The sequence below is a fragment of the Cebus imitator genome, unplaced genomic scaffold, assembly GCF_001604975.1.
Source record: "Cebus imitator isolate Cc_AM_T3 unplaced genomic scaffold, Cebus_imitator-1.0 Scaffold2, whole genome shotgun sequence".
Classification (NCBI taxonomy): Eukaryota; Metazoa; Chordata; class Mammalia; order Primates; family Cebidae; genus Cebus; species Cebus imitator.
This window is the reverse complement of record NW_016107317.1, coordinates 4,523,360-4,551,085: the sequence shown is the minus strand read 5'-3', so window position 1 is coordinate 4,551,085 and position 27,726 is coordinate 4,523,360. Positions and strand designations below refer to the sequence as shown.

Here is a 27,726-nt window from a genome sequence, read left to right as displayed (position 1 = left end):
GGCATGCGCCACCATGCCCAGCTAATTTTTTGTAGTTTTAGTAGAGACGGGGTTTCACCGTGTTGACCAGGATGGTCTCGATCTCTTGACCTCGTGATCCACCCGCCTCGGCCTCCCAAAGTGTTGGGATTACAGGCGTGAGCCAGCCATTTTTTTCCCTATGTGTCTCATAGTTAACAGAGCACAGATAGGAATTAACTCCATTGTGTCAGTAAGAAAACTGAGATTTAAAATTTAAAAAGTGGTACAAATAGGGGAAAGTTCCTAAGTCACCTTCTATCCCCTACCTAAAACACATCATTGGTTAAGTGCTTTGAATCTGTCAGAAAGAGTATAGGAAAAAAATACCAAATAATATCAGCCTGCTAGTCTGGGCTGTTGGGAATCTCTATCATGCCATCTGTCACAGGAGATTTTAGGTTGGAGAGCAGCAAATCTGTGACTGGGGACTCAAAGTTCAAAAGCAGAAGGTCTCTCCTCTCTACACACCCTGTGGTGTCTAAATCACTATCCGAGAGCCAGGCGTTTTCATTGATCAGACAGCCTGTATCTGCAACTTCATTTAAAAATAAACGGTATAAAAAGCCATCGTTTATAAAGTGCTCACTGTGATTGAGATATGTAATACAAAATTCCTAACCCTACTGTCTTCCTCTAAGTTACTCTGGGTCTTGGTCGTGGTGCGTTTTTATCATGGAGCAAATCGGCAGAGTAGGTGGAGGAAGGCTGGTTTTCCAGGGGGATCAGGTAAGCTGCGGGTCCACGTGGACACATTTGTTACTCCTGGGAAGCGGAGAAGCAGCAATTAGGCAGTGGAGTAATGCTCTTAAGGGCACGGACTCCAGTTCCATAATACATTCCTTTCTTAATGCGACTTGATGTAGATAGAGTGAGGGCCTATCAGGTGTGAAGAGCCCTGCTGCTCCTGGCGTGGAGTGGCCTCCAGACGGTGATTTGGCGACGTCAATCTAGTCATGCTTGATTTCGACACTTAACGTGGTAAAGCAGGATTTCTCTACCCCCGATCAACTTCTCAATTAGCAAGCTGCCTTGTGTAACGGCCTTGTTTTGCAATCCCTCAGGGCTGCTTCAGGGGTCATTAGGGTGAGAAAACTTGAGCACTCGCTCCAGCTCGAGCAGAGCGGGAAGGGAGCCGCAGAGATTTCCTAAATACATATAACCCTTTTTCAAGTTGTTTGCTTTCATGGGATTGATTCTTGGCACATTAAGAAGCTTAAGCTTCCAGTATCTTCTTTTAGCTGCCCCCCTTATCGCCTTTGCAGCTGACAGGTTTTTTTGACAGGCTGAGAGTAAAAGAGATAACTAGTAGGTTAGTACTTCATTTATACATGTGGACACACAAGCACATAGACACACACACACGAGTCCAAATATCTTTTAAGTTGTCTCTTCAGGGCTGCTGGTTACCACTGAGTATCAGCTGTCAAATGATTCCAGTACCTCATTTTTAATATTCAATATGTCTGAGTTCAAAATCTTTGTTTCAACTATATCTGACTTTATTCACTAATGATTTTAAATTGGACCTGCCTTATTTAATATTCTCTCTAAACTCCCAAATAATATTTATGCGAGAATAGACATTGAAATATATTTATTTAATGTTTCTTCCTATCTGTGATTTGACTGAGTGGCTTATTCCTAACTTTCAAAGAAAAAAATGTATTTTATTTTATAAAATGTATCTGGTTATAGAAACACATAAGTAAAACAGGAAAGTTTTGAGAATTACACTATTTTTAAAAGTCTCTATTTTCAAGCATTGTGGATTTCGTATTTATGATTTCCTATTTTGATGGTCAATTTTATATCTACTTGCTATTATCACACTGTGAAAAATTAGATGAATAAATTCATACCAATATCTTAGCAGATTTGGCCTTAATGTAGTATCCGTAGAACAAATTACTATAACCTATATTTTGTGAACAGATTTTCCAAAAGTGATTGGCCTCTGTTTCTTACAAAAATGCTTAGTTTATTAACAGTGAGCAGAGCATTATATGCTTTATAATCTATGCATGGTTCTAGAGGTAACTGACTTAAATATATTTTATAAGTGGGAAGTTGGATATATATGCACGTTACACACCCTAATACATACTGTATTTGTGAAGGGTTTGACATCCAGTTTTACATCTGTTTAAAATTTTAGCCACTTTGGCATAGCAATGTCTAGGAAGTACTTTAAATAATAAGTCCTAAAGGTGGCACAATAAAGGAAATAGCTTAGTAGCTCTATTTTTTCAATAAAGAAAATAGATATACGTTCCAAAATCATTTCTTAAAGTCAGCACTGTAGAAACAACTCTTTACAAAAAAAAAAGTTTGAACAACTATGCAGAAAACATAGAAAATGTTTTTGAAAACTGTTGTATGTGTACATATAAATATGTAATCTACAGGTTTTATTGTAATTCCTTCTGTAGAGTTTTACTACATAAAAGTACAACTTTAATATTCTCCTTAATACTGTATTGAGAGTTGTGCTAATTTATTACAAAAAGTATCAAGTTTTAACAAATTAATATTTATGACTTGTACCTTTTCTTTCCACAAAACCGTTTTGTCTTTTTGAATCTCTTTCCTTTTATTAATTTCTTATTCCAAAAAGGAGTTCATCTAATCTTACAAATAATTGCTTTCATGGCTTTATTTTGGTAACGTGGGATTTTTATCTTGAATCTCACTTTAAGGCAATGCAAAAATCCTTTTAAGGATTCACAAGTTTTAAAAATGTGTATTTATTTTAAATACTAACCTATGTTAAATAAAAGTTATATACCTTCTCTTTTCAATGAGTTTTAAGAGACTGTTACAAATTCAGTCTGAAAACTAAGTCAAATTTTCTACATCAGTTTCATCTGAATGATTCAGCTACACTTTGATTAGAACAAAGAATCACAGAATTTTATAATTATATGAATATCTTGAGAGGGTATTTAATTCAATCTGCATATTTGAGTCAATGATGGAACCAAAGAACAGAAATTTTGAAACCTTTGAGTTCTCATTGATCTTTGGCTGTTATTAGGGTTGCCATATAACTTTCTACCCAACCCGGGATTTTTGATAAAGATAACATGACTATATAGTCTAGGCAACAGGTTTATATCCAAGATTGTCATAGAAAAATTGTGACATATAAATACCCTTGCTGTTACACATACCAAATCCGTATTTTTTAACTGTGTTTAGAGTACCTTCTTAAAGAATTTGAAAAAATATATTTATACTGTTTATACTCATGAAATAAATGGTGTCAGGTATTAAATTGGCTTTGCAGAAAGTGCTTTAACAAAAGTGGCCAAATAGGATATATTTCATGAATCTTAGGTGTTTATGTCAAAGCAAAGGAATTCAGTACTACGAAATACTGATGATGCCTTTGTAACGTAATATACTTAGTTAAAAACAAGGATCAATATCTGTGATAACGCTTCCTTTTGGAAAATTTAACTTATAAAATAGGTGACACAATATGCTGAACCCTGCTACTTACCTTAAAAGAAAGTATTAGTAATGATGTTGTTTTTCCCAAGAGGTAAGATAAAATATTAAGTAAAATTTCAAACTAAACTCTAGATAGCAGATTCTTATATAGGTTGTTGTTATTCTCCTACATAGCACTTTTTCTTTGAAGTAAGGCATAGTAATTAACCCTAGAAGAAATGTTTGATCATCTGAAATTTTCCTGGCTAGCTGCAAGAATTAAATGATGCCTTACCTATTCAAGGTAAGTGACTTTTTTTTACTTTTATGAATAATCAGGTGATTATTGTCAGTACATCTGACAATATCTGGATATAAAAGATATCCTTTACATCAGAACAAGTGATTTTTGCATGGCAGTCAAGATTATACGAATCACTAGTTCACGTTCACAGTGGAGCTTTGCTGTGTCAGTGCCTTAGTGAATAAGCAGCTCTTGGAAAGATGGTAAAATTGACACATGAAAACATTAAATGGCTTATTTGACAAAGATCTAAGAAAACGTCTGTCCCAGGATTATTTTCCAACTGTTTACAAAATGACCATTGTCATTTTCCCATAATGCTTCTTTTCATTTTCTTTTTTTTTTTCTGTTGAAAATTTCACTATTTGAAGTTCCTTAATTATGAGATGACAACTCATAATTCAAAAATATTTTCAAACCAGATACCTCTCCACTTAGTTTCTTGTTCACTTTTATATTTAGCGTATGGAAAGAAAAGGATGAAAAAGAAAGATAAAAAAGAAGGTAATTATGGGTCTCTAAGAATTCTGTAAAGGTATCAAAAGACTTCAATGCTAGTTTTTAGGAAAGTCTTACTTACTTAACAAGTTTCACCTAGAAAACCCTATTCAACTTCAAGTAGACAAAGCTTTCTGAAACTCATTATAGAATAGACTATCACAAAAAAATTCTTAAAAGCTTTTATTATGACATTGTATAAAGCATATTCCAATTAGCATTTATTGTACTGTGTCTGAAACTAGCAGCTTCCTGAGCTATATCAAGGGAGAGATGTGTAGTACCTAAATTGCCCACAATATCTAAAATAGTTGTAGATTTTTATGCTTGTATAATTGTGGCTGATTGGCCATCCCTTCGTTATAAACTTACCTTAAAATTAGAACAAGGAGCTACAGTGATTAGATAAAATATCTGTTTCTACTACTTTAAAAATCTAGTTAAAATATTTCTGTTTTAGTACATATGTGCTATCCTTTATTTTACTGTTTTTTCTCTTCTCCCTTTTAATATTCTAGTTCTTTCCATAACTATGTCTAAAAGTTTGAAAAATCCTCTTTTAAATATCACAACAATAAATAGTAAGCTTGACACATTTCTTTTGTTCTAGCAACAAAAGATTCTTTCAGATTTAAGACTTTGTGATTCTATGAAATGTTGCTACAATTGCCATATTTGCCTGGAAATATTATTCTCATCAAATGTTAAGGGAAAAACATTCTATTTTACTTTTCTCTGAATAGCTTCTCCCAGTAGGCTGCTGTGCTGATCATAAATAGCAGTAACACCTGCTCATAAGTCTTTGAAAAATAGGTATAAGAAGAAATTGACAATTATTTGTTGAAAGTGAAAGTATAATGTTTAAATAGTGTTTGCAACATTTAAGAGTCAGGTGTAGAAAGAGACATGATGATTCTATGTGGATCAGCCATTACCCTCTGTCAGTCCAAAACCTAGAGATTTTTGTCCAAAGCAACCCCTTCTTGCCCTATTTTTTCAGGGAAAATCAGAGACGTATAGTGAGAAGATAAAACAAATTTGAATAAGGGACATAGGTTCTCATGTTAGCTGTGACACTAAATAATTATGTAAGGTTCTGTGTGTAGACATGGATATTTTCTGCTCTCTATAGCAGAGCTAAGACAGGGCCAATTAGCCCAAGCATCAACCCATTTTGCTTTGCACATTGTTCTGTTGCTGTCTTCATAGAGCAGAAAATGGCAAGTTTAGAAGGGAATTAACACTGAGTAAGCCTGAAACTGGAACAATAGGTGGGGCATTGTCATCTATTTCAGATTATGAGTGAGCTATAATGATTCACACTATTAGCATACATATTTTTAAGTTTCAAGTTAGAAAAAAAATGTCTCTGGCCTGTATTTTTTTCTCTTCTTTAAGCTTAGAACATTACAAGAGAGATTTCTAGGATGGATTTCAGTTAGAAAATTCTGGATCTCCATTTGTTTGAAAGTTTTAATTGTCATATATCTAGGGATGTAAGGAAAGCTGAGGCTATAGACCAGCACTGTCCAATAGAAATATAATGTGATCCACATATTAATTTTAATATTTCTAGTACACAAAGTAGCCAAGGAAAGTTTTTAAAGGTGAAATTAGTTTTGTAAACAACACATTTAATACAGTGTATCCAAAGATTATCATCTCAATGCGTCATCAGTATTTTCAAAAATTATTCAAATATTTTTCTTTTTTGTGCTAAGTTTTGGAAACTCGCACCATTACTTCATTTAGAGCATCTCAATTCAGACTCGCTACATGTCAAGTCATCAATAGCCACATGTGGCTAGTGGCTGACATGCCAGTCAGCACAGCTATACACAGTAAGCGAATGGGTACTTAGCTTGTATTATGAATGGATTGGAAGTGGGGAAGAAACCAGCCATTTGGTGAAACTGAAAGGTATTCATCCACAGTATGGAGGGTATCACTGTTCTCTTTTGTATGTTTTCCTATCTCAAGACTAAAACAATCTATTTTGAATCACAATTTTCAAATTGGAATGAATTCCGTAGATTCCGCAATTGTTTATGGCAGGTATTTTATACAGGTTATTCATGGGGTTTGACTTGATTCTTCTGTAATGCCAGGTTCTTACAAGTCTAGTGTAGTTTTAATGGGAAATCAGGTTTCCATTAACATACAATACCCAGCGACAGATGACAACAACTTTCACCAAGATCTCTTTCTTCACCTTTAGCACTCCTTTTTAATTCTTTGTTGTTGCCAATGTAGTTCTAAGTCTAGATCTCAAGAATTCCAAAAAATCAAAAGTTAAATCTTCTTTCTCCCTCCTCTTCAGGGATAATTTTTTCCTGTAATTTTATTACCCTCACCATGTTGTTTAAATGGGTCAGATCATGATTGCTACTCAGTAAGTCCAACCAGTGGCCGGCGGATCTTAGAGGAGTGAGCCCTCTGAGTGGGCTTGAGCACCCACTGCTGCCGGGTGGTGTTCTGCCTGATTGAAGGAAGCGTGGAGTTTTGCCTGAGTGTAGGAGAGGGACGATATTCTGAGGATTCTCTTAAAATACCAACGTACCAAACATGAAGCTTCTATCTTCCAAGCTGTCATCACCCATCCAAGCTGTGTAGGTTTCTCTACCTACTCCACCTAATCTCTGCCAAGCAGAATACTACCATATTGGTCATTTTTTTTTTAAAAAAAAAGGTATTTAAATAAATCCTGATTTTGACCAGGCAGAGGCTTCTGCTTACCCTCTAACATCAGCCCACGATGACCTTCTTTCAGCTCCCCACAGTTCTCTACTTGTGAAATGCCATCTGTCATTCAAATCCTGCTTTAGCCGGTTTGTCTTCCCTGGTCCTGCAGCACAAGTGATGCACCACCTTCCCCTTTATTACAGAGCGCTTCTCTTATTCTGTCCCTGGGTTATCCTTCTCAGTGGTTTATCTGAACGATACTCTCATTGGTTCATCTGAACCATATTCATCTGAACATTTCCCATGAAGTACCCTGCACATAGTAGGCATCTACTTTCGTTAAAAAAGGCTCATTGAACCTCAGCTTTCTCTCAGTACCATGAATTGTTGCTGGGATTTCAGGTATCAAGTTATAGTTTTTAACATACATACGACTATGTAGCATAAGCTTTTGGTAGTTTTTTACTGAACTTTTAGTTAGGCACTTAGTAAGTTTAACTTATTTTTTCTTCTCACTCTTTCGTTTTTTTTTTTTTTTTTCAGTGTAAGTGCACGTTTGGAGAGAGAATGAATATATATGTGTGTGTGTGTGTGTGTGTGTGTGTGTGTGTGTGTACTGTACATGTATATTTTTATATATTAAGCTTTCAGCAAATAGCTTTTATGTTTCTGTTTTGGCATGATTTGTATATGTTAATAAAGAAAAATATTTACAAATGCTGAATGAAATAAGCTAAATTAAAGTTAATATAGAATTAATTATGAAATAATCTAAGGTTTTTAAAATAGAAACTGTATCTCGTTCCTTTTAAGGAAACTTTTGAGTTTTTTTGAAAGTTTCTTTTTTTAATTAGTACATTGTAATGGTAAATATTTACAAGGTACAGTTTGATGTTTCAATATATATATATGTTGTATAGTGATCTAATTAGGGTAGTTCAAATGCCCATCACCTCATTCATTATTTATCACTTTTTCATGTTGAAAACATTCAAAAGCCTCTCTTCTACCTATTCTGTAATATGCAATACTTTACTGTTGACCATAGTTACCCTACTGTGCAATAGAACACCAGAACTTTTTTCTCCTAACTGTCATTTTGGCCCCATTGACCAATTTCTCCTCTTCCTCCTCCCCTCTTTGTTCCCCTCCCCAGTCTCTGGTAACCACTATGCTACTTTCGCCTTCTATGATGTCAACTTTTTATTTTAGCTTTCCCATGACTGAGATCATGTGGCATTTTTCCTTCTATACCTGGCTTATTTCATTTAAGATGATGTCCTCCAGGTTCATCCAGGTGGTCACAAATGACAGGATTTCTTTCTTTTTATGGCTGGATAGTACTCCACTGTATATGTATGCCACATTTTCTTCAACCATTCATCCATTGATGGACATGTAGGTTGATTCCATAGCTTGACTATTGTAAATAGTGCTGTAATAAACATGAGAGTCCATGATGTATCTCCTGTTTTTTTTTTTGGAGATGGAGTCTCTCTCTGTCACCAGGCTGGAGTGCAGTCGTGCGATCTTGGCTCACTGCAACCTCTACCTCCTGGGTTCAAGCTATTCTCCTGTCTCAGCCTCCCAAGTAGCTGGGAATACAGGCACACACTACACACCTAGCAAATTTTTGTATTTTTAGTAGAGAAGGTGTTTCATCATGTTGGCCAGGATGGTCTTGATCTCCTGACCTCATGATCTGCCCGCCTCAGCCCCCCAAAGTGCTGGGATTACAGGCATGAGCCACCATGCGTGGCCAGATGTCTCTTCAACATACTGATTTTGTTTCATTTTAATCCAGTAATGGGATTGCTGGATCATATGGTAGTTCTGTTTTTAATTTTTAAAGAAACCTCCGGACTCTTTTCTATAATGGCTGCACTCATTTACAATCTCACCAACAGTGTGTCAGTGTTCAGCCTTTTCATCCTAACTTCAGGAAAATGCAGAATCATCAATGAAAATATTTAAGGTATGATAGACCTAAATGCAACAATTAGAAACATAATTCAAAATAATGTTAGACCTTTATATTTGTATTTGTACATTCTAAAATGTTTGGTGTTTTCTTTTTTACATTTCTTTAACCCTCATAATAGCTTTATCTGTCTGACAGTGGAGCACATGCTGAGAACCCAAAAAGAGAAAGAACAATAGACTCAACTCTCTACAGCCTGTAATGGGTTAACTTTTTAAGTTTAAAACAGAAGAATTGAATGTTCAAAGTGTTTTCATTTTCTATCACTACCTTTCTTAGTTGAAAAAGTAAAAGAGGAAAGGAGATGAGAAGCATGTTTGTAATAGACAAAAAAGCAATTGTCCTTCTCAATGTGAAAGTGTTCATTCCTTCCCACAATACATATTCAATAAAACTTTTCCATCCAACAGTCAAAAGTTAAAGATCTTTTCAATTGATTACAATTTCATATTCTTTGAAAGCCAAAGTTTTTTCCTCTGTTCATCTCTAGTTATTCTATAGAGTTTATTTTTAGATAGGATTATAACTAAACTAGTCTTGTCCTCAATATTTTAAAAATTATTAGACCAGGCATAGTGGCTCACACCTGTAATTCCAGCACTTTGGGAATCCGAGTTGGGAGGATTGCTTCAGCCCAAGAGTACCAGTTCAGCGTGGGCAACATAGGGAGACCCCATCTCTATAATTTTTTTTAAAATTAGCCAAGTGTCATGGTATGCACCTGCGATCCCAACTACTTGGGAAGCTGAGGCAGGAAGATCACTTAAGCCCAGGTGGTTGAGGCTGCAGTGACTCGTGTTCACACCACTGTTCCAGCCTAAGTGACAGAGTGAGACTGTATAAAATAAATGAAATAACTGCTAAATTCATGCATATTCATCTTATTAAATGAGGATTGCTTGACTACTGATCTGATCTTTGTTTAGAATTAAAGTTTACTGCGGTGACATATATCTGTGCGTTTCCCTCAAATATTAAATTAATTTGAGTCAAATACTATGCTTCCCATAGCTTGGAGGAATTTCATTTAGTGACTTGAGCCACTGACCTGGTTTAAAAAAATCTATAGAAACACCTGGTGCTGTGAAATAAAAGACACTAAGACAACGAACACTCATTTTTCCCTGATGCCTGTAGTAAACCATATTCATTATTGCTGTGTTAAATGATTATATGTCTTGAGTTTTTCTCTACCCCCAGTCCCCAGTAACTTTATAGAAATGGATATACACTAAACCATAGAGAGTTCACTTGATTTATGGTATTGTTGCCAAAACTGTTGAACATTTAGTAAAAACGCAAAATGTTCTCAGCGCCTTAAAAAAAAATCCAAACTTGTCTTAGTTCTTGCAGTGCCACCCATACCCAAAAGTTCTTAAGTATTTCTCTGCCCATGCTCACTACGGTGTGGCAGGTGTCATCCAGCATACAGGTAAGCTGAGTTCTTACCCATAAGAAAGTTAGAAAGTTGTCCGTTTGGTTTTGTATTCATATCTGGTTTTAGATTGACAAAACAAGACGGTGAAAGCAAAAATGGAATAGAAAGGAGACAGACACACCTTTGGGATGTCTACAAGTATTAATAGTTCTATGCACTGATATTGTATAGCCGATACTTGTCACCTTTTATATTACAAGCCTACTTTTAGAAGTGTGTCAGAAACAGGATAAAGGTCACATTGCTTAAGGCCTACTATGAGCATAAAGGATAGAGAAAAATCTACACCATAAATTGACAAATCGTCATGTACCATGATTTAGTAATCTGTAAGACATCTTAAAATGAGCAAAATTGATCAATGAGCTTGTTTTTTTTCCTTACCATAAATTTATAAGCTGGTATGCTATGATTAATTTCGGCCAAAATTTCATAATGACTTCCTTTTTAAAATAATGCTTTGTCTGTCTCAGTGTCTGACTAAGAACTCTTAGGCCCTCTTATGTAGGGGATGAGACTGTATAGGGACTACAGACAAGAATTTACAGAGCTCTCCAGCTTAAATGGAAAAGTGGATCTATGACATCTTTATAAATGAGTGTAGGAGTAAAGAGTGGAGAGGAAGGGGTTACCAGAATTTTCAGAATTATGAGTACTCTAAATGAATTAGATAGTTAAGAGACTCTTTTTAAGTATTTCCTAGGCACAATCTGAAAAAATCTTACAAATGAGAACTATGCATGCCTTATGCTTAATTGACATATATGAAAATTATTTTGCCTCGGAAACCAAATGTCATGTTTGGAAACCAAAGGATAACATGATACGTTTGAAAACCCCATTTTATAAAATAATACTGTTTCTTTTCCCAGAGAATCTCAGGTTTGTCCCAGCAGCAAAAAGAGAGCACAGATGTAGCTATAGAATGATCTCTTGATCCTTGGACAAAACTGAGGAAAAAGTCTAACAAATGCATCGTTTTGCAGTAAATTAGATCAGATTTCCGCATCTCCGCACTCAGTCTGTGAGTTGACAGTTCAGTAAAATGTTCCCTTGTAAGGTTCGCCCTCTTAGGAAAAGGGGCAATAATTCATCATTAGGATATCAGAGTCCAGGTGTAGATGGAAACTGATGGAGCCTCCAGCGAGGCAGGGAAAGCGCGTGGAAGAAGAAAATTTTATCTGAAGCCTAATTCCCTGGTTACAGCAGAGAATAATTAAGATAATATTGCTTCAAGAGTCCTTTAATGATTAAAAATCACATATGCAGAATCCATAAATTGGAGGGCAACAAATTGGAAGGCTGTAACGTCAGAGAACTGTTTTGTGCACATCGTAGTGGAAAGTACACTAGTGGCGGTTCGCCGTACAGGCAGCCATCGGAGACCCAGAGCATTCCAAGGACTTTGTTTAGATGCAACAAATCATTTGTCTGTTATTAACCCAGAGCTTGTAATTATGCAGATTACCATAGATTTTCCTGGGCCTGGAAGTGAGATTGAGGGTTGTTCACAGTATAGCAGGCAGCTCAGGGCTGGCCATGCATTACTGAACTTGCCACATTTATCATGTTGACTGATGGCAGCAGAAGCAGGTCTCAGGTCCCAGTGGTTAATGTAGTGGGTAATTAACTGTCATTTGCCTAGTAATAGGCTGATGATCAATGGTTTGTGTGGAAACAAATTCTAATCAGGTAGCTGATAAATGCTCAGCTAGCGAGAGCAATTGAAATTGGGGGAAACTATGTCCAGAATTTCAAAGTGGCATTGTGTGTGTATGTTTATTAGATATGAGCAAACTGAATAATTCTTAAAAACAGCTTTATCTCATGTTAACCAGATTTTATATACACAAGTATATATTCATTGAATAAAGAACTTTTAAGTTTTCCTTATTTCTCCAAAACAATAAAGAACACAAGAAAAAATAGCATATGTAAGTGACGTGCTTCCTAAGTAGATCATGTAAAGTACACTGAAAAATAAATATGAAACGTCACAATAAAGTAAAAAATTCTGCTTAAAAATGAATAGGATGAAAGCTTTAATTTGTGATGATTTCATTTTACATCTCCAATAGCAGATGTAAGATATTACATTTTCAAGGAAGTTCTTTTGAAAGAAATATTATTTATCAAAATATGGATTATAAACTGAGAACATGAAAGTTATTAGGGTTATATGATTTAAATTAGCAATACTAAAGTGTTTTGCAATTCAGTAAGGAAAATAAGTGCCTAACAGTTATGAATCTGATCTTTTTGAATGTAAACTTCACTTACTTTTTATCAAGTGCACAGACTACATTAGCAAAGTCTTCAAAATGCATTTATTGCTTCTACCTTCAAGGTGCTTATGCTCTTCAAGAGACAATCCAACAAAAATATGAGCATAAACATTTATTGCACATTTTCGCCAGACACTTAGAAACCATTCTCACAACTGTTTCCAACAACTCTCATTATCCTGGTAAAAGGAAATAGTTATAAACTTGAAAATGAATATGCATGCCTTAAGAAAAGACTTGTCTTTGGAGTCTATAGAAAGTAATGAGAGACTTCAGCACATTTGTGCCTAATCCTTAAATTCAATAAAATGAAAGGCTTTTTTAAAAGTACATTTTTATAACCAAAATGAGTTTTCTCTATAGCACCTTTGAATTCATTAGTTTAGAACTGCTTTTAATTTGGTCTTTCCCATGAGAGCCATTATATTTTTTCTCCTGTCAGCCTGACGCTGGAGAAAAAAGAAAACTGGCAGATGTGGTGTTTTTCATCTAGTTTGCTTCCTAGTAAAAAAGTGCATTAACTACTATGCATGGAATATTATTTATAATAATTCTTCACCATCATTATCAACTTTAAAGAAACTTGGTTTAAATATTGCCAGTGCAAATGGATAAAATGTTTCCTCACGTTATGAAATGAGAGACATTTTATTTTGTACTTTTTTTTAGGTCATTCCGATAATGATTTTCAGGAAGCTACAGCAAATAGGAACTTTTCTGAAATCCTAGACAATTCCAATGGTTCTGACAATATATTATGCTTCAATTTCTGGTCTAGCTATATATAGTTTACAGCCTCATTTACTTTAATGTGCTACTTGAATAACATAATCATAGCTATAACTATGGTATAGAGGCATAAGGTGCATACATGCGCCTCTATGTTTTTTGACTATTTAAATGGCTTGTTCATAAATGTATTTTTAATAGTAATGGCAAACCTTTTAGTAACTAGATGTCAAAAAATAGTGAGTCATTCATTCATTGGTTCCTTTCCCAACTAAAAAGTTTTAATATATAACATTAAGATCAAAGTTACATTGCTTTTAGATTTTCTGTGTACTCTAACCCAGAGAAGACTTTTGGTATGAATTCACCCCCATTAACTTCTGTTTATGTGCAGTTATATAAGCTTCCTAATGTATTTGTCTTTCCCTTTTCTTCTCAAACAAGATGTGGTTTTCATCAAAGAAGGTCAATGGAGAATATGTTGTGGAAGAATATTTATGCATACACCTAGGATACAACCCACTTGTGTACATCATAAGGAATTGTGTATTGATAGCTTTACAGGGTATATTAGCATCATCTCTTTTCACAATCTCAGATTTCTCTGTAAGAGTTTAAAAAAAAAAAATGTTTCTTATTCTAGGCTCTTCGGTGTAACGGGAAACTGTGCGGCCTGTAGTAAGCTCATCCCTGCCTTTGAGATGGTGATGCGTGCCAAGGACAATGTTTACCACCTGGACTGCTTTGCATGTCAGCTTTGTAATCAGAGGTAAGCAGATCTCTTTTTGGCCTCTAAAAAAATGGTAAACCTGTCTGTGCTGGCTATTTATTTAATAGGTGGGATTTATATTGGTACATTTAAAGCAATTAATTTCAGCATTTTTCTGTTTTGTAAACTTTAATCCCCCCCCCCCATCCCAGAAACAAACCACTAAGGAGAAGAAAGGTCTTAAGACTTACTTCTGCCTGAAAGAAAAGCATCGTATAAGAGCAAGTAACAGAAAATGGAAATACTTCTGTACACTTTGACTTCTTTTATTCGTTCCTTTCTTTTATTATTTTCCTGTCTTTTAAAAAGTAGTTTTTAAGTATCTACTTTTTTTGTACTACTTCTGTGAGCAAATAAATTGACAATGAGGCAAATATACAGGAATTTAAGTATTTTGTATTTCTTTTATTTTTAAGATTTCAATTTCCTGATTTCTCGTGTTCTTGTTTTTGTTTTTTGAGACAAGGTCTGGTTCTGTCAGCCAGCCTAGAGCACAGTGGCACTAACATGGCTCATGCAGCCTCTACTCCTGTGTTTTCAAGCAATCCTCCTGCCTCAGCCTCCCAAGTAGCTGGGAGTATATGTGTGCACCACCATGCCTGGCTAATTTTTAAAAATTATTTTTATAGATCTGGAATATGTGTTGCCCAGCCTGGTATCGAACTCCTGGTCTCAAGCAATCCTCCTACCTCAGCTTCCCAAAGTGCAGGGATTATAGACATGAGCCAGTACCCTCAGCCTCTCTAGATGTTTACCTTAAATGTTAACCCAATTCTGTACGTACTTTTGCAATTGTTTCAAATATCTTTGAGTATCAGGCCACATATAGCTAATAATTAAACAGTTATCATCATGGGAGAGAAGCATTTGAAAAAGTCTTGAATAGGGAATCTGGAAACCTAAATTCAAATATGGGCTCTGTCACTAATAAGCTGTGTGATCTTAAAGCAAACACTTTCATTCTCTGGACCTCAGTTTTTTCATTTGTAACATATGGAGCTGGATTAGTCCATCTCAGAGAATTCTTTCAGCTCAAAAGTATTATAACTTAATTCCATTTTTTCTTATTGAAAGTTATATATATATATATATTTTATTTCTGTGGAAACTATATACTACTGGCACCTGTTTCATGTGATATATGGAGATAACTTTAGACTATTAAAATGTACATATCATTAAAAATACAGCATTTCAAAAATTAAAACACTTGATAGATTTTAATGAAAATGAATTTAGTGAGTTTCTGTGAGAACACTTGGACATAGTATATAATCAATAAATATTAGTTGCATCAGTTTCTCAATTATTGTACTTTACTGCGAAAGGTACTATTTGATGGAGAATCTTCTTATGAGACCCTGTAGAATAGTAGGAAGAATGTGACATTTATAATGAGAACGGGATTCAAATTTTAGCACCACCATATATCAGCTGATATATTAGCTGTGTGATTTTGAGTATGTTACTTAATCGCTCTGAATTTGATTCCCACACCCATAAAATAGAAACACTAACACCTTTCTTGCAGAGTTTGAAACTTAAATGAAATAATTTATATTAAGTGTCAGGAATACAATAGGTTCTCAAAAGTTATTTTTATAATTTACCAAATAATATTCCACTAACTTGACTTTCCCAAAAGACATATATCACAATAGTGTCTCTTATCAACTATAGATATGAAGACTGTGGCCTAATGTACCTTACAATATAATAGTTATCCAGACAATCATTTAAGATGTATCTTACAATGTCTTGACTCTTCCCAACAAGTACTGAGCATCAAAGTAAGTTCATTCAGTCTAGGGTAACATTTAGACAAAAATAAATTGGCAATTGCACATGTTTTTTGTAGGGATAAGGATACACAAACACAAATATTCATACATCCATACAGACACCTTTATGTGCATGTATATATGTATCTTATACATTTTAGAGGTGTATTAGTAGTAAATTTAGAATATTTTTGTCTACGTGTCATGTTGATCAACTAATAGTAGCCAGTAACAATGCAGTTACCATTATGCAATCGTAAAGTCATTGCTTTTCTACTTATAAAAGATTACATATTCATAGTAGAACATTTAGAAAATAGAAAATGATAAAAACACAACATTGTCTCATGTCTCACTATTCTAAAAGAAAACATTTTAATATTTAGATATATAGCCAGCTATACATGTTTCTATGTATATAGGACAAATTATATTGCATAAATGTTACCCTCACATTTAAGCAAATTAGGGAAAAGTTACAAGGAAGAATCCTAATGTTTGTTATTTGGACTTTTTCACTCAATTTATATTGTGTGCCTTTTTACCTGACATTAAAAATTCTTTTAAGGTTTTTTAAGCTTTCCTAAGTTCACTTTTATGGACAGAGCTTCACGCATGTCTTCTATCATCAGATATATAAGTTGTTTCCAAAAGTTTTTATTTTGTAAATATTATCAGTATTATCAATATAAAATGGACTATATAAAAAACAAATGCTCATACCTCTATCTGGCTAAATTCACAGGAAGATAATTAATTAAACAAAGTATATAACAGTGTGAAGGCTTATGGTATACATTGCTGAAATTATCTCCAGAAATGTTATTCCAATTATTCTCCCAGCAGAAATGTACAAAACTATGCAATGCCCTCACATTCACTCTAACACTAGGAATTATGTTTTTTAAAAAAATCATTGTCACCTTGAGGGATGAAAGATGGTATTTGATTATAATCTCTAATTGGCATTTATTTGATTCCTGGTGGCCCTTTGGTATTCCTTCTTTTAGAGAAGTAGGCAGTTTATGTCCTTTGTCCATTTTTTCTATTAAGTAGGCTTACCTATTTTATCCATGTTCTACACAGAAAATTAAAACATCATTCAAGTGCTAAACCCAGCCTAAATTCTATTATGATGCAAAGTAATTGTAGGTTGTTAATGCTATTTACAAATCATATATCAATTTTATTTCACCATTGAAATAAAAAGTTGCATTCACAATTAAGGCTGTCTCCTCAGGAGAACTCAGTCAAGTAAGACAAACACTCCTAAATTTTGACTCTAAACCTGTTCACATTCTTATTGCTGCAAAATACTATTCTAGTATCATTATTAAAGTACCTAATATATTTCTGTGTTCGCTTCATTTATTACATGCCATAATGGGACTGCATATCTTTAGTGCTGGTTATGCACAATTAGCACTTAGTTATTGTCTTGTCACTTCAGCCCCTGCAAGACAAACTTCTTTAGTGCAAGAAGTCAGCTAATCTTCATCAGTCAAGCAAAGCAGACAAATTTTGTCATCCAGATACAGAAGATTTTAATATAGGAGATTCTCCTCTTACTCTGAAGTTTGCTTCAACCCCCTCCAGGAAACCCCTATCCCACTTCCAGTAGCCAAATCACTGTCACAATATTGCACTTTTTCAAGTGAAATGCAAGGCAAGTAGGTAATTCATAGGCATTTCATCCCCTTAAGCAAACCTTACTGACTTCTGAAGTTGTGGAATTACACATGTTTATGAATTTTATTCAGCAGTCATTTCATCTGAACTTTTAAATCAGAGTATCATTAAGATCCAAAGCATTTCTGAATGTTTTAAAAAGTATCAGTAATAATAACCTTTCGGGATTGATTGTCCCTTATATATAGATTTCTTCTGCCCCTTTTAGAGGAGTATAGCTAAAATATGAACTCTGCATTAAAATTCTGCAAGTTTCTACATTTTAAAAGATACCACAGGATGGATATTTGAGCTTTTTTTATGATATCTTGAATCTCATTCAGAACTGGAAGATTCTGTATAACAAGTTAATTTCATAAAGGTGAATAAGCCCCTTCCTCTTAGTAAACTCAGTAAAACTAAATGATAGTTTTGTTAAGGAAAAAATAAAAGCTTGTGATGAAATTTTCCCAACTACATAAAATTATGTAATAATTTTCTTTTTTTAAGAATAAAAGCACTGTGCTAGGCTCTGTGGAAGCTGAGGTGGATAAAATCTAGTTTATTTTTTAGACGTGTCCAGAGCTATGGGAGAGACAGGACATCAAAGCCTCACAGAAGAGTGTAATCGATGCCAAATAGATCTATACCGAGGGAAGAGACAGTTATCCTTGAAATGTTAGGGAAGCATCAAAGGCCTGATGTGCTGGGTCTTAAAAAAAAAGAACTCCCTAGAACTGGTTGACTTACAGGAAGTGTGTCTGCTGGGGGTTGGGGAAGATGAGGGAGCCAGGGATTTTCAGGCAAATTGAGCAACGTGCAAAGGCATGCAGATGTGAAGGCATTTGAGGTGTTTAGGAAATGAAAAGCAGCTCAGTATGTTCAGAGATTAGAGAAGGGGTTTGGTGGGCATGTGGAGGAGGAGAGAGAAAGCAAGGACCCAGAGGAAATGAAATTGTAAATGTAGTCTTTGAAAAGTCATAGAATAAAAGTCAAAATGAATACAAATTTAAATTAGTCGTCTAAAATGCATTTGTTTTTGTAAAGCTATTGGTGTCTGGAATAAATCTACCTTAACCAATTTTTAATGACCACACACCTTAAGTGGTAGTACAGTTTTGGTTGGTTCTGCCAAGGGTTCAAAAGAAACATAACTCATGGTCATTTACCACAGAACTGCTGTTTAGATTGGGAAACCAGTTACTCATTCATGAGAAATTGTGAAACACCAAAATAACAATACACCAACAAATAAGTGCTTTGGGAAAGATCAGAATAAGTGAATTGACATTGTCAGAGGATGTTGATGGAGGAAATGGGAACTCAAAGATTGCTAGAATTTATGTAGACAGGAAAAGGGGAGAAATATTTATTGCTAGGGAACAACTTAAGTAAAGGTGAAAAGATTATCATTACCAAATAATAATGATAGTGAATTCTAATAAAGTATTAGTCATAAGCCAAACAGTGATCTGAGTGTTTTACATGCACTCACTCCTTGAATACTCAAAATAACCCATAAGTAGGTATTGTTATTAGCTTCATTTGACAGATGAAGAAAGTAAAATATAGGAAATGTAAGTAATTTGCCCAAGATTACACAGTTAGAAGAAAATGGTAGAATGAAGACAAAAACCCAAGGAATCTCATCTCCCTTTCTGGAGTCAGGCCCATTTCAAGAGAGGTATTTTATTTTCTGACTAAGCATAGAAATGTGAATTGATGTAGTGGAGTTAAATTAAGGTAAGCTTTGAATAATGTACAGCAAGATTTGGGGTATGGGTAGTATAATTTGATACAGTAAGGGGTGTTAGCAGTGGGATGTGTAATGACAGCCAGGTTGTCAATGGGAAAGACAGTAAATTTGTCCGGAAGTGTATAGTGGTGAAATGAGTACACGACTCAGACCTCTTACTGAAAACAGTATACTAGAAATCTCTTAACTTATAGTTAACCAAAATGTGGAATAGGGAGGTATAGACACTAGAAATATAGATAGGATTCCCCTTCTTATATAAGTGTAAAATAGAAATTAATCATAATTGGCAGTCACTAACATTTAGGAAAGAAGATGGCTAAGCTAACATTTTAATTTCTTAAAAGGGATGTTACCAGTGGAGACTTCTTAGCATAGCCTTTTGATAAACTGCTTAAAACTAAGCACTGTATTTTATAAGGATGATTTATAAGTTATACTTCTTTCATATACTTCTTAAGTCTCTAAGACTGTATGAAGTCTGCTTCAGTCTGACAATCACTCAAAAATATCTACAAATTAAATCTAATATTAATTCCAAAACATCAAGATTAGATGATTTAATAATCCAATTGGGCATCTTCTTATTCCTTGCCATAATTTTTTTAAAAGGGGGTAAAACTAATTGAACTGAGCATACTACAAGTAATTAGGGTCAGATTACAAGAAAGATTATGTTTATTTTTAGTAACTGTAGCCTGATCTGTTAATATACTTGCAGTATCCTCTGGCTATCACTCCTTTCATAATGCTTTTGCTTTTCCTCCAAATGCTGAATCTCATAAGAAGCTGGTTAAAATCACAGTTACAGATTCCTTTGTTAAATATGTACTATCTGTGTTGCTGTCTCTCTAATTTCTTTGTATTTATATATGAAACATTTTTTAAGGAGGATATCAACCTTAATTGCAGACCAATCGTAATCTGCTCTTAACCACAGCTTTCAAGGCCGTTTTGTTTGAGTCATATGTTCAAATGTGACATTCCTCATCTGTGTTCTGTTTCATCTTGACCTTTAAGTATAAATTGAAATGCATATAAAGTGCACTTTATCCAGTTGATAACATATTAGCAATAAAATATGTCAGATGGGGTATTTTAGAAAAGTTCTCTTTCTCTCTCTCCCTCTCCCTCTGTTGCTCTGTATATACCACCTAACTGAATGGTAGGCAGACTTTTTTAAAGTTATGCAAACGAATAATAGTAATACAAAAAAGAAAAAACAGTTATGCCCTGCATAACTGTTTCATCTCCACGTTATTCTTATAGTTCGCATGCTTTTCTGCCCCCAGGTAAAAACTTGAGTCTTGAATCCAAAAAGACCTGGGTTATTTTCCTTCCTTTACTACATATGTTCTAACTATGGAATCTTGGGTAGGGTTTTTAAATTCTGGAATGGAGTCTTAGGTTTTTCTTCTGTAAAAAGCCATAATAATGCTTACTTTCTAGGTTGGATGTAAGGAATAAATGTGATCATGTACATACATGCTTAGCATTTAGCACATGGTAAGTATAAAAAGGTGGCTATTTTACCTATATTCCAAACATCAAGGTAAGATTTTAGATATTTCATTTCTACTCTTTCCGCAAGCCTACAAAGGCAACTGATGTCACAGATATTTCAAACTGAAGTTTTATCTTCAGTTACCATAAGTGGGAAGCTAGGGTTTGGACCCTACTGGTTGCAGTATACCTCTCTGCCATTCACACACTTCTCATTTGAACCTCTCTATAATCTACTTGTCGGGCTCTTTTTCTCTTACACATGGGGAATTGAGACAGGGATAGTCTGAAATGTGCCCCAGGTCTTGCAATGAGTAGGTGACAGAGACAGGACTCAAGACAGATCCCCAGGCTCTTGGTTTTATGCTTTTCTCACTATAATTACCTTGAATTTATTAATCTACAAATAGAAATTTTCTAAGTGTGAAGGCCTCTAAAGGCATGAACGGCATGACATAACGTGATAACATGACAAAGTAAAATGTTTGTATTTGATGGCTAATAGAACTTTAGGGCTTACTAAAAAAGTAAAGCAAAATTTTTAACAATATGGAGTTAAAAGAGAGTGTTTCCAAATTAATGACTTTAGAGAAGAAATGATTCAGTAATATTAGGTGGAACACAAGAGTGTTTATTGAATCTACTTGTTTTGGGTGATATTTTATTATTTGCATATTAGTCAAAATTAATTTCATCAGTAATATACATTTATAACTTTGTACAGTAATTAAACATATTCTACATGCTATTTTATATTTTTTCACCTAAAAGATAAACTATCGATTTTACTACTTAGGTCTATTCAACAAGAGAAATATTTCCTTTATTCAACATATCTTAGTGATCAGGGTATCAAACTGGTTTGTACAAACACTGTTATTGAAGTACATTTAAAGTGTACAGTTTGCAACTAATACAAAGAAAATACACTTAAAGCCCCGGACTTGAATGTTGATTGTATCCAATAGCTTTGACCACAAACAACCCTAGGATTTCAAGATCAGTGCATAGTCTGTGCTTTCAATCAACATCATCAGCAGGCAGTAATCCTGGCGAAAAAAAGTGAATTCCACAAATAAACAGACCAATTTTCCTTTAAGAGGAAAGCTAATTCTTCTCAATCTACTTTTTTTATTACACTATTTTCCCCTCTATCTACTTAGCTAGTATAAGGATAAATTTCCAAAGCTACCCAGTTGGAAAAAAAATAAGTTCACTGTTTGTCTAGCATTCCAATCTTTGCAAATGTAAATCAGTCCAACTGCTTCTCATTTAAACCTTCAACTTCACAAAACATTAACGGGTGGCTTTCACTACGCAATTTAATCTATCCACTAAGATTTCTGCTGGAACATCATTTGAAATTGACTATCTGATAAAGAGAGACTACTATCAAAGGTCAGAAAGGTCAACTTGTATAATTACAAGTAGTTTTACTGGGTCAGCTCTACCAGACACCACTGTTTGAAGGTTAAATTGTTACAATTAAATATATATACAGATCTCCCCAGAGTTACTTTATTGTTAAATGTAGCGGAAACAGAAAAAGCATTTATTTCTGACCTTAATTGTGTCCAAAGTGTCACCATGGGGAAATCATACAAAAAGAACGCTTATTAAAAACATTACAGTCTTGCACATTAAACAGTGCTTTATAAAATAAAATGCCTAATTAGCTATTGGAAACTAGTTTAATTTATCACATCAATATTAAGTAGCTCATTTAGGTTACTCCCTTTGGTTAAATTGGAAGTGCTCTAAGAAATGACATCTACTATTTCATGTTGGTGAACTTGCCACAAACAAAGGAATATGGCTCAGCATCAGAGTCTGACACGAAAGCAACTTTCACTTCAGAATGATCACTTCTAGATTACTAAAATTTAATCTCATTTTCGTAACACAGTAAAAGAAAGCTTTAAATGGGAAGCTTTAAAATGGGCTATTTTCTAATTGTTTGATTCATGTCAGTGCCTTTTACTTTTTTATTAAATGCCTAAATGGCCAGAGATGAAATCATCCATAATTACTGCAGTGAAACATTATTATCTTTCTTTTAATGAGTGTAAATACAAATCAGTTCTTTTTATTTTTTCCTTCCCAATGAGGTTTGAAAAAAAAAAAAAAAAACTTTTAACCTATAAATTAACCTTGACAAAGTTATGTAATAATTTTACTAATATCTTATTGACAGAGTCATAGAGGTTAGAGAATGAGGTTTAAAAAAAAAAAAAAAAAAAAGCAAGTCATGTTTGGTGCCCAAAGTGTTTCTATCGATGTCCTTACAGTTTTTGCATACAAAGGCAAGATTTCAAATGTGTGCAAAATTTCATTAAATGAAGCAAATGGTAAATGGCTTAATTCTGATAATGAAGACAACTATCTAAGCCAGGTTTTCAGATTCAGGGAATTATCATGTGAAACTATTATTAGGAAGATAAATCTTCAAATTTATAGATCCAAGTGAAATGGTCTTAACCACATTTTATTGTTTCAAATATTTTCAGATTTTGTGTTGGAGACAAATTTTTCCTAAAGAATAACATGATCCTTTGCCAGACGGACTACGAGGAAGGTTTAATGAAAGAAGGTTATGCACCCCAGGTTCGCTGATCTATCAACATCACCCCATTAAGAATACAAAGCACTACATTCTTTTATCTTTTTTGCTCCACATGTATATAAGAATTGACACAGGAACCTACTGAATAGCGTAGATATAGGAAGGCAGGATGGTTATATGGAATAAAAGGCGGACTGCATCTGTATGTAGTGAAATTGCCCCAGTTCAGAGTTGAATGTTTATTATTGAAGAAAAAAGTAATGTACATATTGCTGGATTTTTTTTTGCTTGCTATTCGTTTTTGTGTCACTTGGCATGAGATGTTTATTTTGGACTATTGTATATAATGTATTGTAATATTTGAAGCACAAATGTAATACAGTTTTATTGTGTTACCATTTGTGTTCCGTTTGCTTCTTTGTATTGTTGCATTTAGTACAATCAGTGTTTAAACTTACTGTATATTTATGCTTTCTGTATTTACCAGCTATTTTAAATGAGCTGTAACTTTCTAGTAAAGAACTGAAAAGCAAATCTCACTAATGATACACAGATAGATAAAGCAAGTCTATCAACATTAGAAATACTAAAAAATAAAGACACACAGAGCATTTTAGTGACATCCACTACTTATTGCCACTATGAGTTAGTCTATCGGTGTTCTTATAACCCCCTATTTTCAGGGGGTTAAAAATCAGCTTTAAAAAATACAGAAAAATTTCATCTTAAAGCACTTTCATTTTATACCAACGTGAAAAGTGCCATTTGTAGAATAACTTTAAAGCTTAACAGGTTTCCTTTTAATATCCTTTTTCTTTTTGTGCTCTTTACCTACACAATGGCTTTGTTTTGCTTTTTCAGCCACACCCCTTATGTGAACTAGTGCCTTTGGGTATCATGTAAAATTTTTTCCAAAGGGTTACTTTAAAAATCTCTTACCACAATTATGAGATAATTTTTAAGTAATAAATTAAACTGCTTGTATAAATTTTGCCCAGATCTCTCCACAGGAGCTGAGGGTTTAATACCTTTATGGCTTAATAAATTTATGGCACTAAAAAGATTTGAGTGTGAATCTACTGAAATCACGATAATGCACATTGAAGCTATGATGGTATTTGAGTAGTGAGGTTGCTTTTGATCAGAGCAACATAATGCTCATAGAATCTTCTAGAAGAAGAGAAACAAAGGGATTGATTAAAAAGCTGAGAACTAGTGATTATATATTTTTCTGCATTTACCTGACATTAATTTTAATGTTCAAAAAGTAAACACTTTAAGTTTGATGTGTTTTACTCTCTCATTGTTTTAAGTAGTTACCAACTCAGAATACATCACTCTTAGGCTGAAATTTGTCATTCCATTTCTTAAGGTGAAATAGTACTACCTTACATGATAGCATACAAAAAAGAAAGCTCTAGAAACAGAAATTATGGAGAATGATTCTTTAAATTACAATTAAGGAAATTAGAATATGATCCCGTCTTCTGGGTTGCCCATGAACTTGCTTCTTTGCTTTTGCTCCCTGTAATAGAACTACTTCTCAACTAATCTAATTCTGCACACGCACCATGAACCGTATTTTCACTACAGCAAACTTAGTGCTGTGGGTTTTCTCTTTGTTTTTTTCTTGATCACTTGTATAGGAAACAATATTTTCCAGTGTTATTTGCATATATATTTTGTCCTGCCAATACATGCATTATAGATGAAAATTAAATGTTATACTTGGATTCTTGTTTTGGGGCCAAAATATTAAGCTGAAAATAATGCTGGTGTGCATTTGCTTTAAGACAAAGCTTTATTATGAACATGCATGTGAATCTGGATACCTGTACTGCCTCTTATTTTTAAGAAAATGGTTCTGTGAAAAGTGAACAATATGTATTTTTACAGATGCTTCATGGTTAGGAGTCTTCGAGTCCCATGTCCCCCAGGTTTGAGATATACTAAAGAAAGAAATTCAAAAATAGCTACTTGGGGCCCACAAAAATGACTATTATTTTAGCCTGAGAGCTTTACACTTGATTCATGAAGGGAAAGGACTTGCATCACCAAAATAAACAAAGCAAGACAAATTAAAAATGTGAGGGAGAGAAAGTGAAAAGTGATTTTCTTAATGTAGCCCTGCTGGTCCCCATTAACAATTGCTTGAAATTCGTGTGGATGTGAAATTTTAATTGTCAGTATCTTATTCAGATGATCTTTAAGGTTTAACTGGTTTTGCTTTTGTTTATCTATATGTCAAAATACTTGTAAATTGGGAACAAACTTCTCTCAGCTTCTTGAAGCTGTTCAACTATCCTTGCCACTGGAAGACCAAACAAGGTTTTTGCTGCTTTTTCTTTTATTTACTACATTGAAAATTATTTCTTATGCTTTTTACTGCCAATGAAATTACTCACCTGGATTAAAGATTAAGACCTTAATCTGTTTAGATTATCTTTAATCTCCATGAAATTATGAAACAAGACAGGAATAATTTTTCAGCTATAGGCCATTTTACAGCTAATTGCCCATAAATTGTAGCATTTATTGCCCTGAAGTACTAAGCTAATTGTCTTGACGACTCAAAGCCCCTGAATTGTTGTCAACTTTCCCCTTTGTGTTGTGTAGCCCTGACGTCAATTAGCTTGTTGTCTGATGCCTCCAGTAGGACACTTCCAATGGAGCTTTGATTTCTGAGCAGCGACAGCCCCCTTCCTAAGATGCATCTCCCATAGGCTGCCTATGATGAAGGACCGTGCACCTCCACTCCAATAGAGTGCTAACTGAGTTTAAAAGCTGACCTGTGTTTGTAATTTCACTTTCATCTTGCTTAATAAATATCTGCTGGATTCTTTCATTCACTTTTTTACATTTGAATTTATGTTTTTAATAAAAGGGGTGTTACACTATTATGATTGCGCTTAATTGGCAAAATCTAAGATGATCTCTAGAAAGCATATGTTAAGTCATGAAAAGAAAAAAAAAGGTGTGTAACGATGTTGACTTTCTAAAGCTAAGTCATAATGAGCATAGACAAAGTACCTCAAATGTTTCTCTGAATATTATGTTTCAGATCTCTGAGCTAGGTAATTTACCACTATTTATTTTTATGGCGAAAATAAAACTCTCAAAAATGAAGGTAGCAATTGCTGGCTGTAATTTTGCACATTTATATAAATTTTAAGTGATCTTCCAGAAAGCAACTTTGTTGCTATTGTCAGATTAAATTTCAAATTTTCTGTTCTGTATAATGAATTAAAACAGGAAACTTGATTCTACATTTTTACAGAAGAGATGTTGCACCTTAACTGAAACAGGGCACTGAAAATTATATCTGTAGTAAAACATGCCATACAGAAATGTTTTCCGTTTAACTACCACGTTAGGCAAACTACTCTGATCGTCACTGAAACAATTTCATAGAAATTATGCAGGCCAAACATGTTTCATGTTCACTTGAATAAGTTGCAAAAACAATCTGCATGTTTATTGTAATAGGCCATTAGCACAAAATACAATTTTAGCAAAAGCCTTTTGATCATTACTTTTTCTTAAAAACATCATTATGGATATTTTTAAATGTGGTTTTAATGTAATTTAAGATAACAGAAAGCAGAGGTTTAATATAGTCATTAGTTCAATTGACATTTATTGAGCACCTACTATGTGACAGACTGAGCATTCAGCCTCCCGTTGAGCAGACTGAGTGCTGGCCTATATCAAATAACTTTAACGTGTCTTTGCGCTGGTTTTTACTCATCTCCAACCTGCTAATAATAAGCACACAAAAGCAAATACCATCTTCTACCTATCCAGCATGTCATTGATATGAAAGCCCCGGAAAATTTCTCAAGTAATCAATGTGTTCAGAGAATTATCTCACACAAATTACTCATTAACTCAATAGCACATCATAAAAAAGAACATCAATTAATTAATGAGCAATCCTCAGATTTCTATGATTACAATAGAGCTCTGTTGAAATAGCGGTTATAAATGAAGCTGCCCCTTTTTATTCATTGTTTGCAGTTGGTCCATTATTTGGCTGAAACCAGCATCAAATTTAACACATGCCTATAGGTAATTGTGTAATTAGTACCATAAATGAAGATTTCAGAAAGCCTAGGATTTATAAGACCTTATGAACGGCCAGAAAAATAAAGAAAACTCTCACTTTTACTAGAGCTTCCTCTGAGGCCATGCTGTTAGTAGGTTATTATCATTCGAAAAGATATCTTTTTCCTTTTATAATCAAGATTTAAGACTTCCATGTTGAACACTATAAACAATAGCTGCTAAAACACTTGAGCAAATTTTACATGCTTTAG

At 34.1% G+C, this 27,726-nt stretch overlaps 1 protein-coding gene across 14 annotated transcripts in view; it reads left to right on the top strand.

Moving 5' to 3' along the window:
• LMO3 (LIM domain only 3) overlaps nt 1-26,532 on the top strand; it is a 62,092-nt gene extending 35,560 nt beyond the window's left edge. For 9 of the 14 annotated variants that reach the window (XM_017528856.2, XM_017528840.2, XM_017528790.1 and 6 more), the window contains 2 exons: nt 14,014-14,139; nt 23,355-26,532. In XM_017528856.2, coding sequence (XP_017384345.1) covers nt 14,014-14,139; nt 23,355-23,460 — 232 coding nt within the window. In that variant the 3' untranslated portion in view covers nt 23,461-26,532. The remainder of the gene's footprint in view (nt 1-14,013; nt 14,140-23,354) is intronic. The other 5 variants (XM_017528815.2, XM_037738451.1, XM_037738439.1 and 2 more) reach the window with 2 other exon arrangements.
• Nucleotides 26,533-27,726: the final 1,194 nt, after the last annotated feature.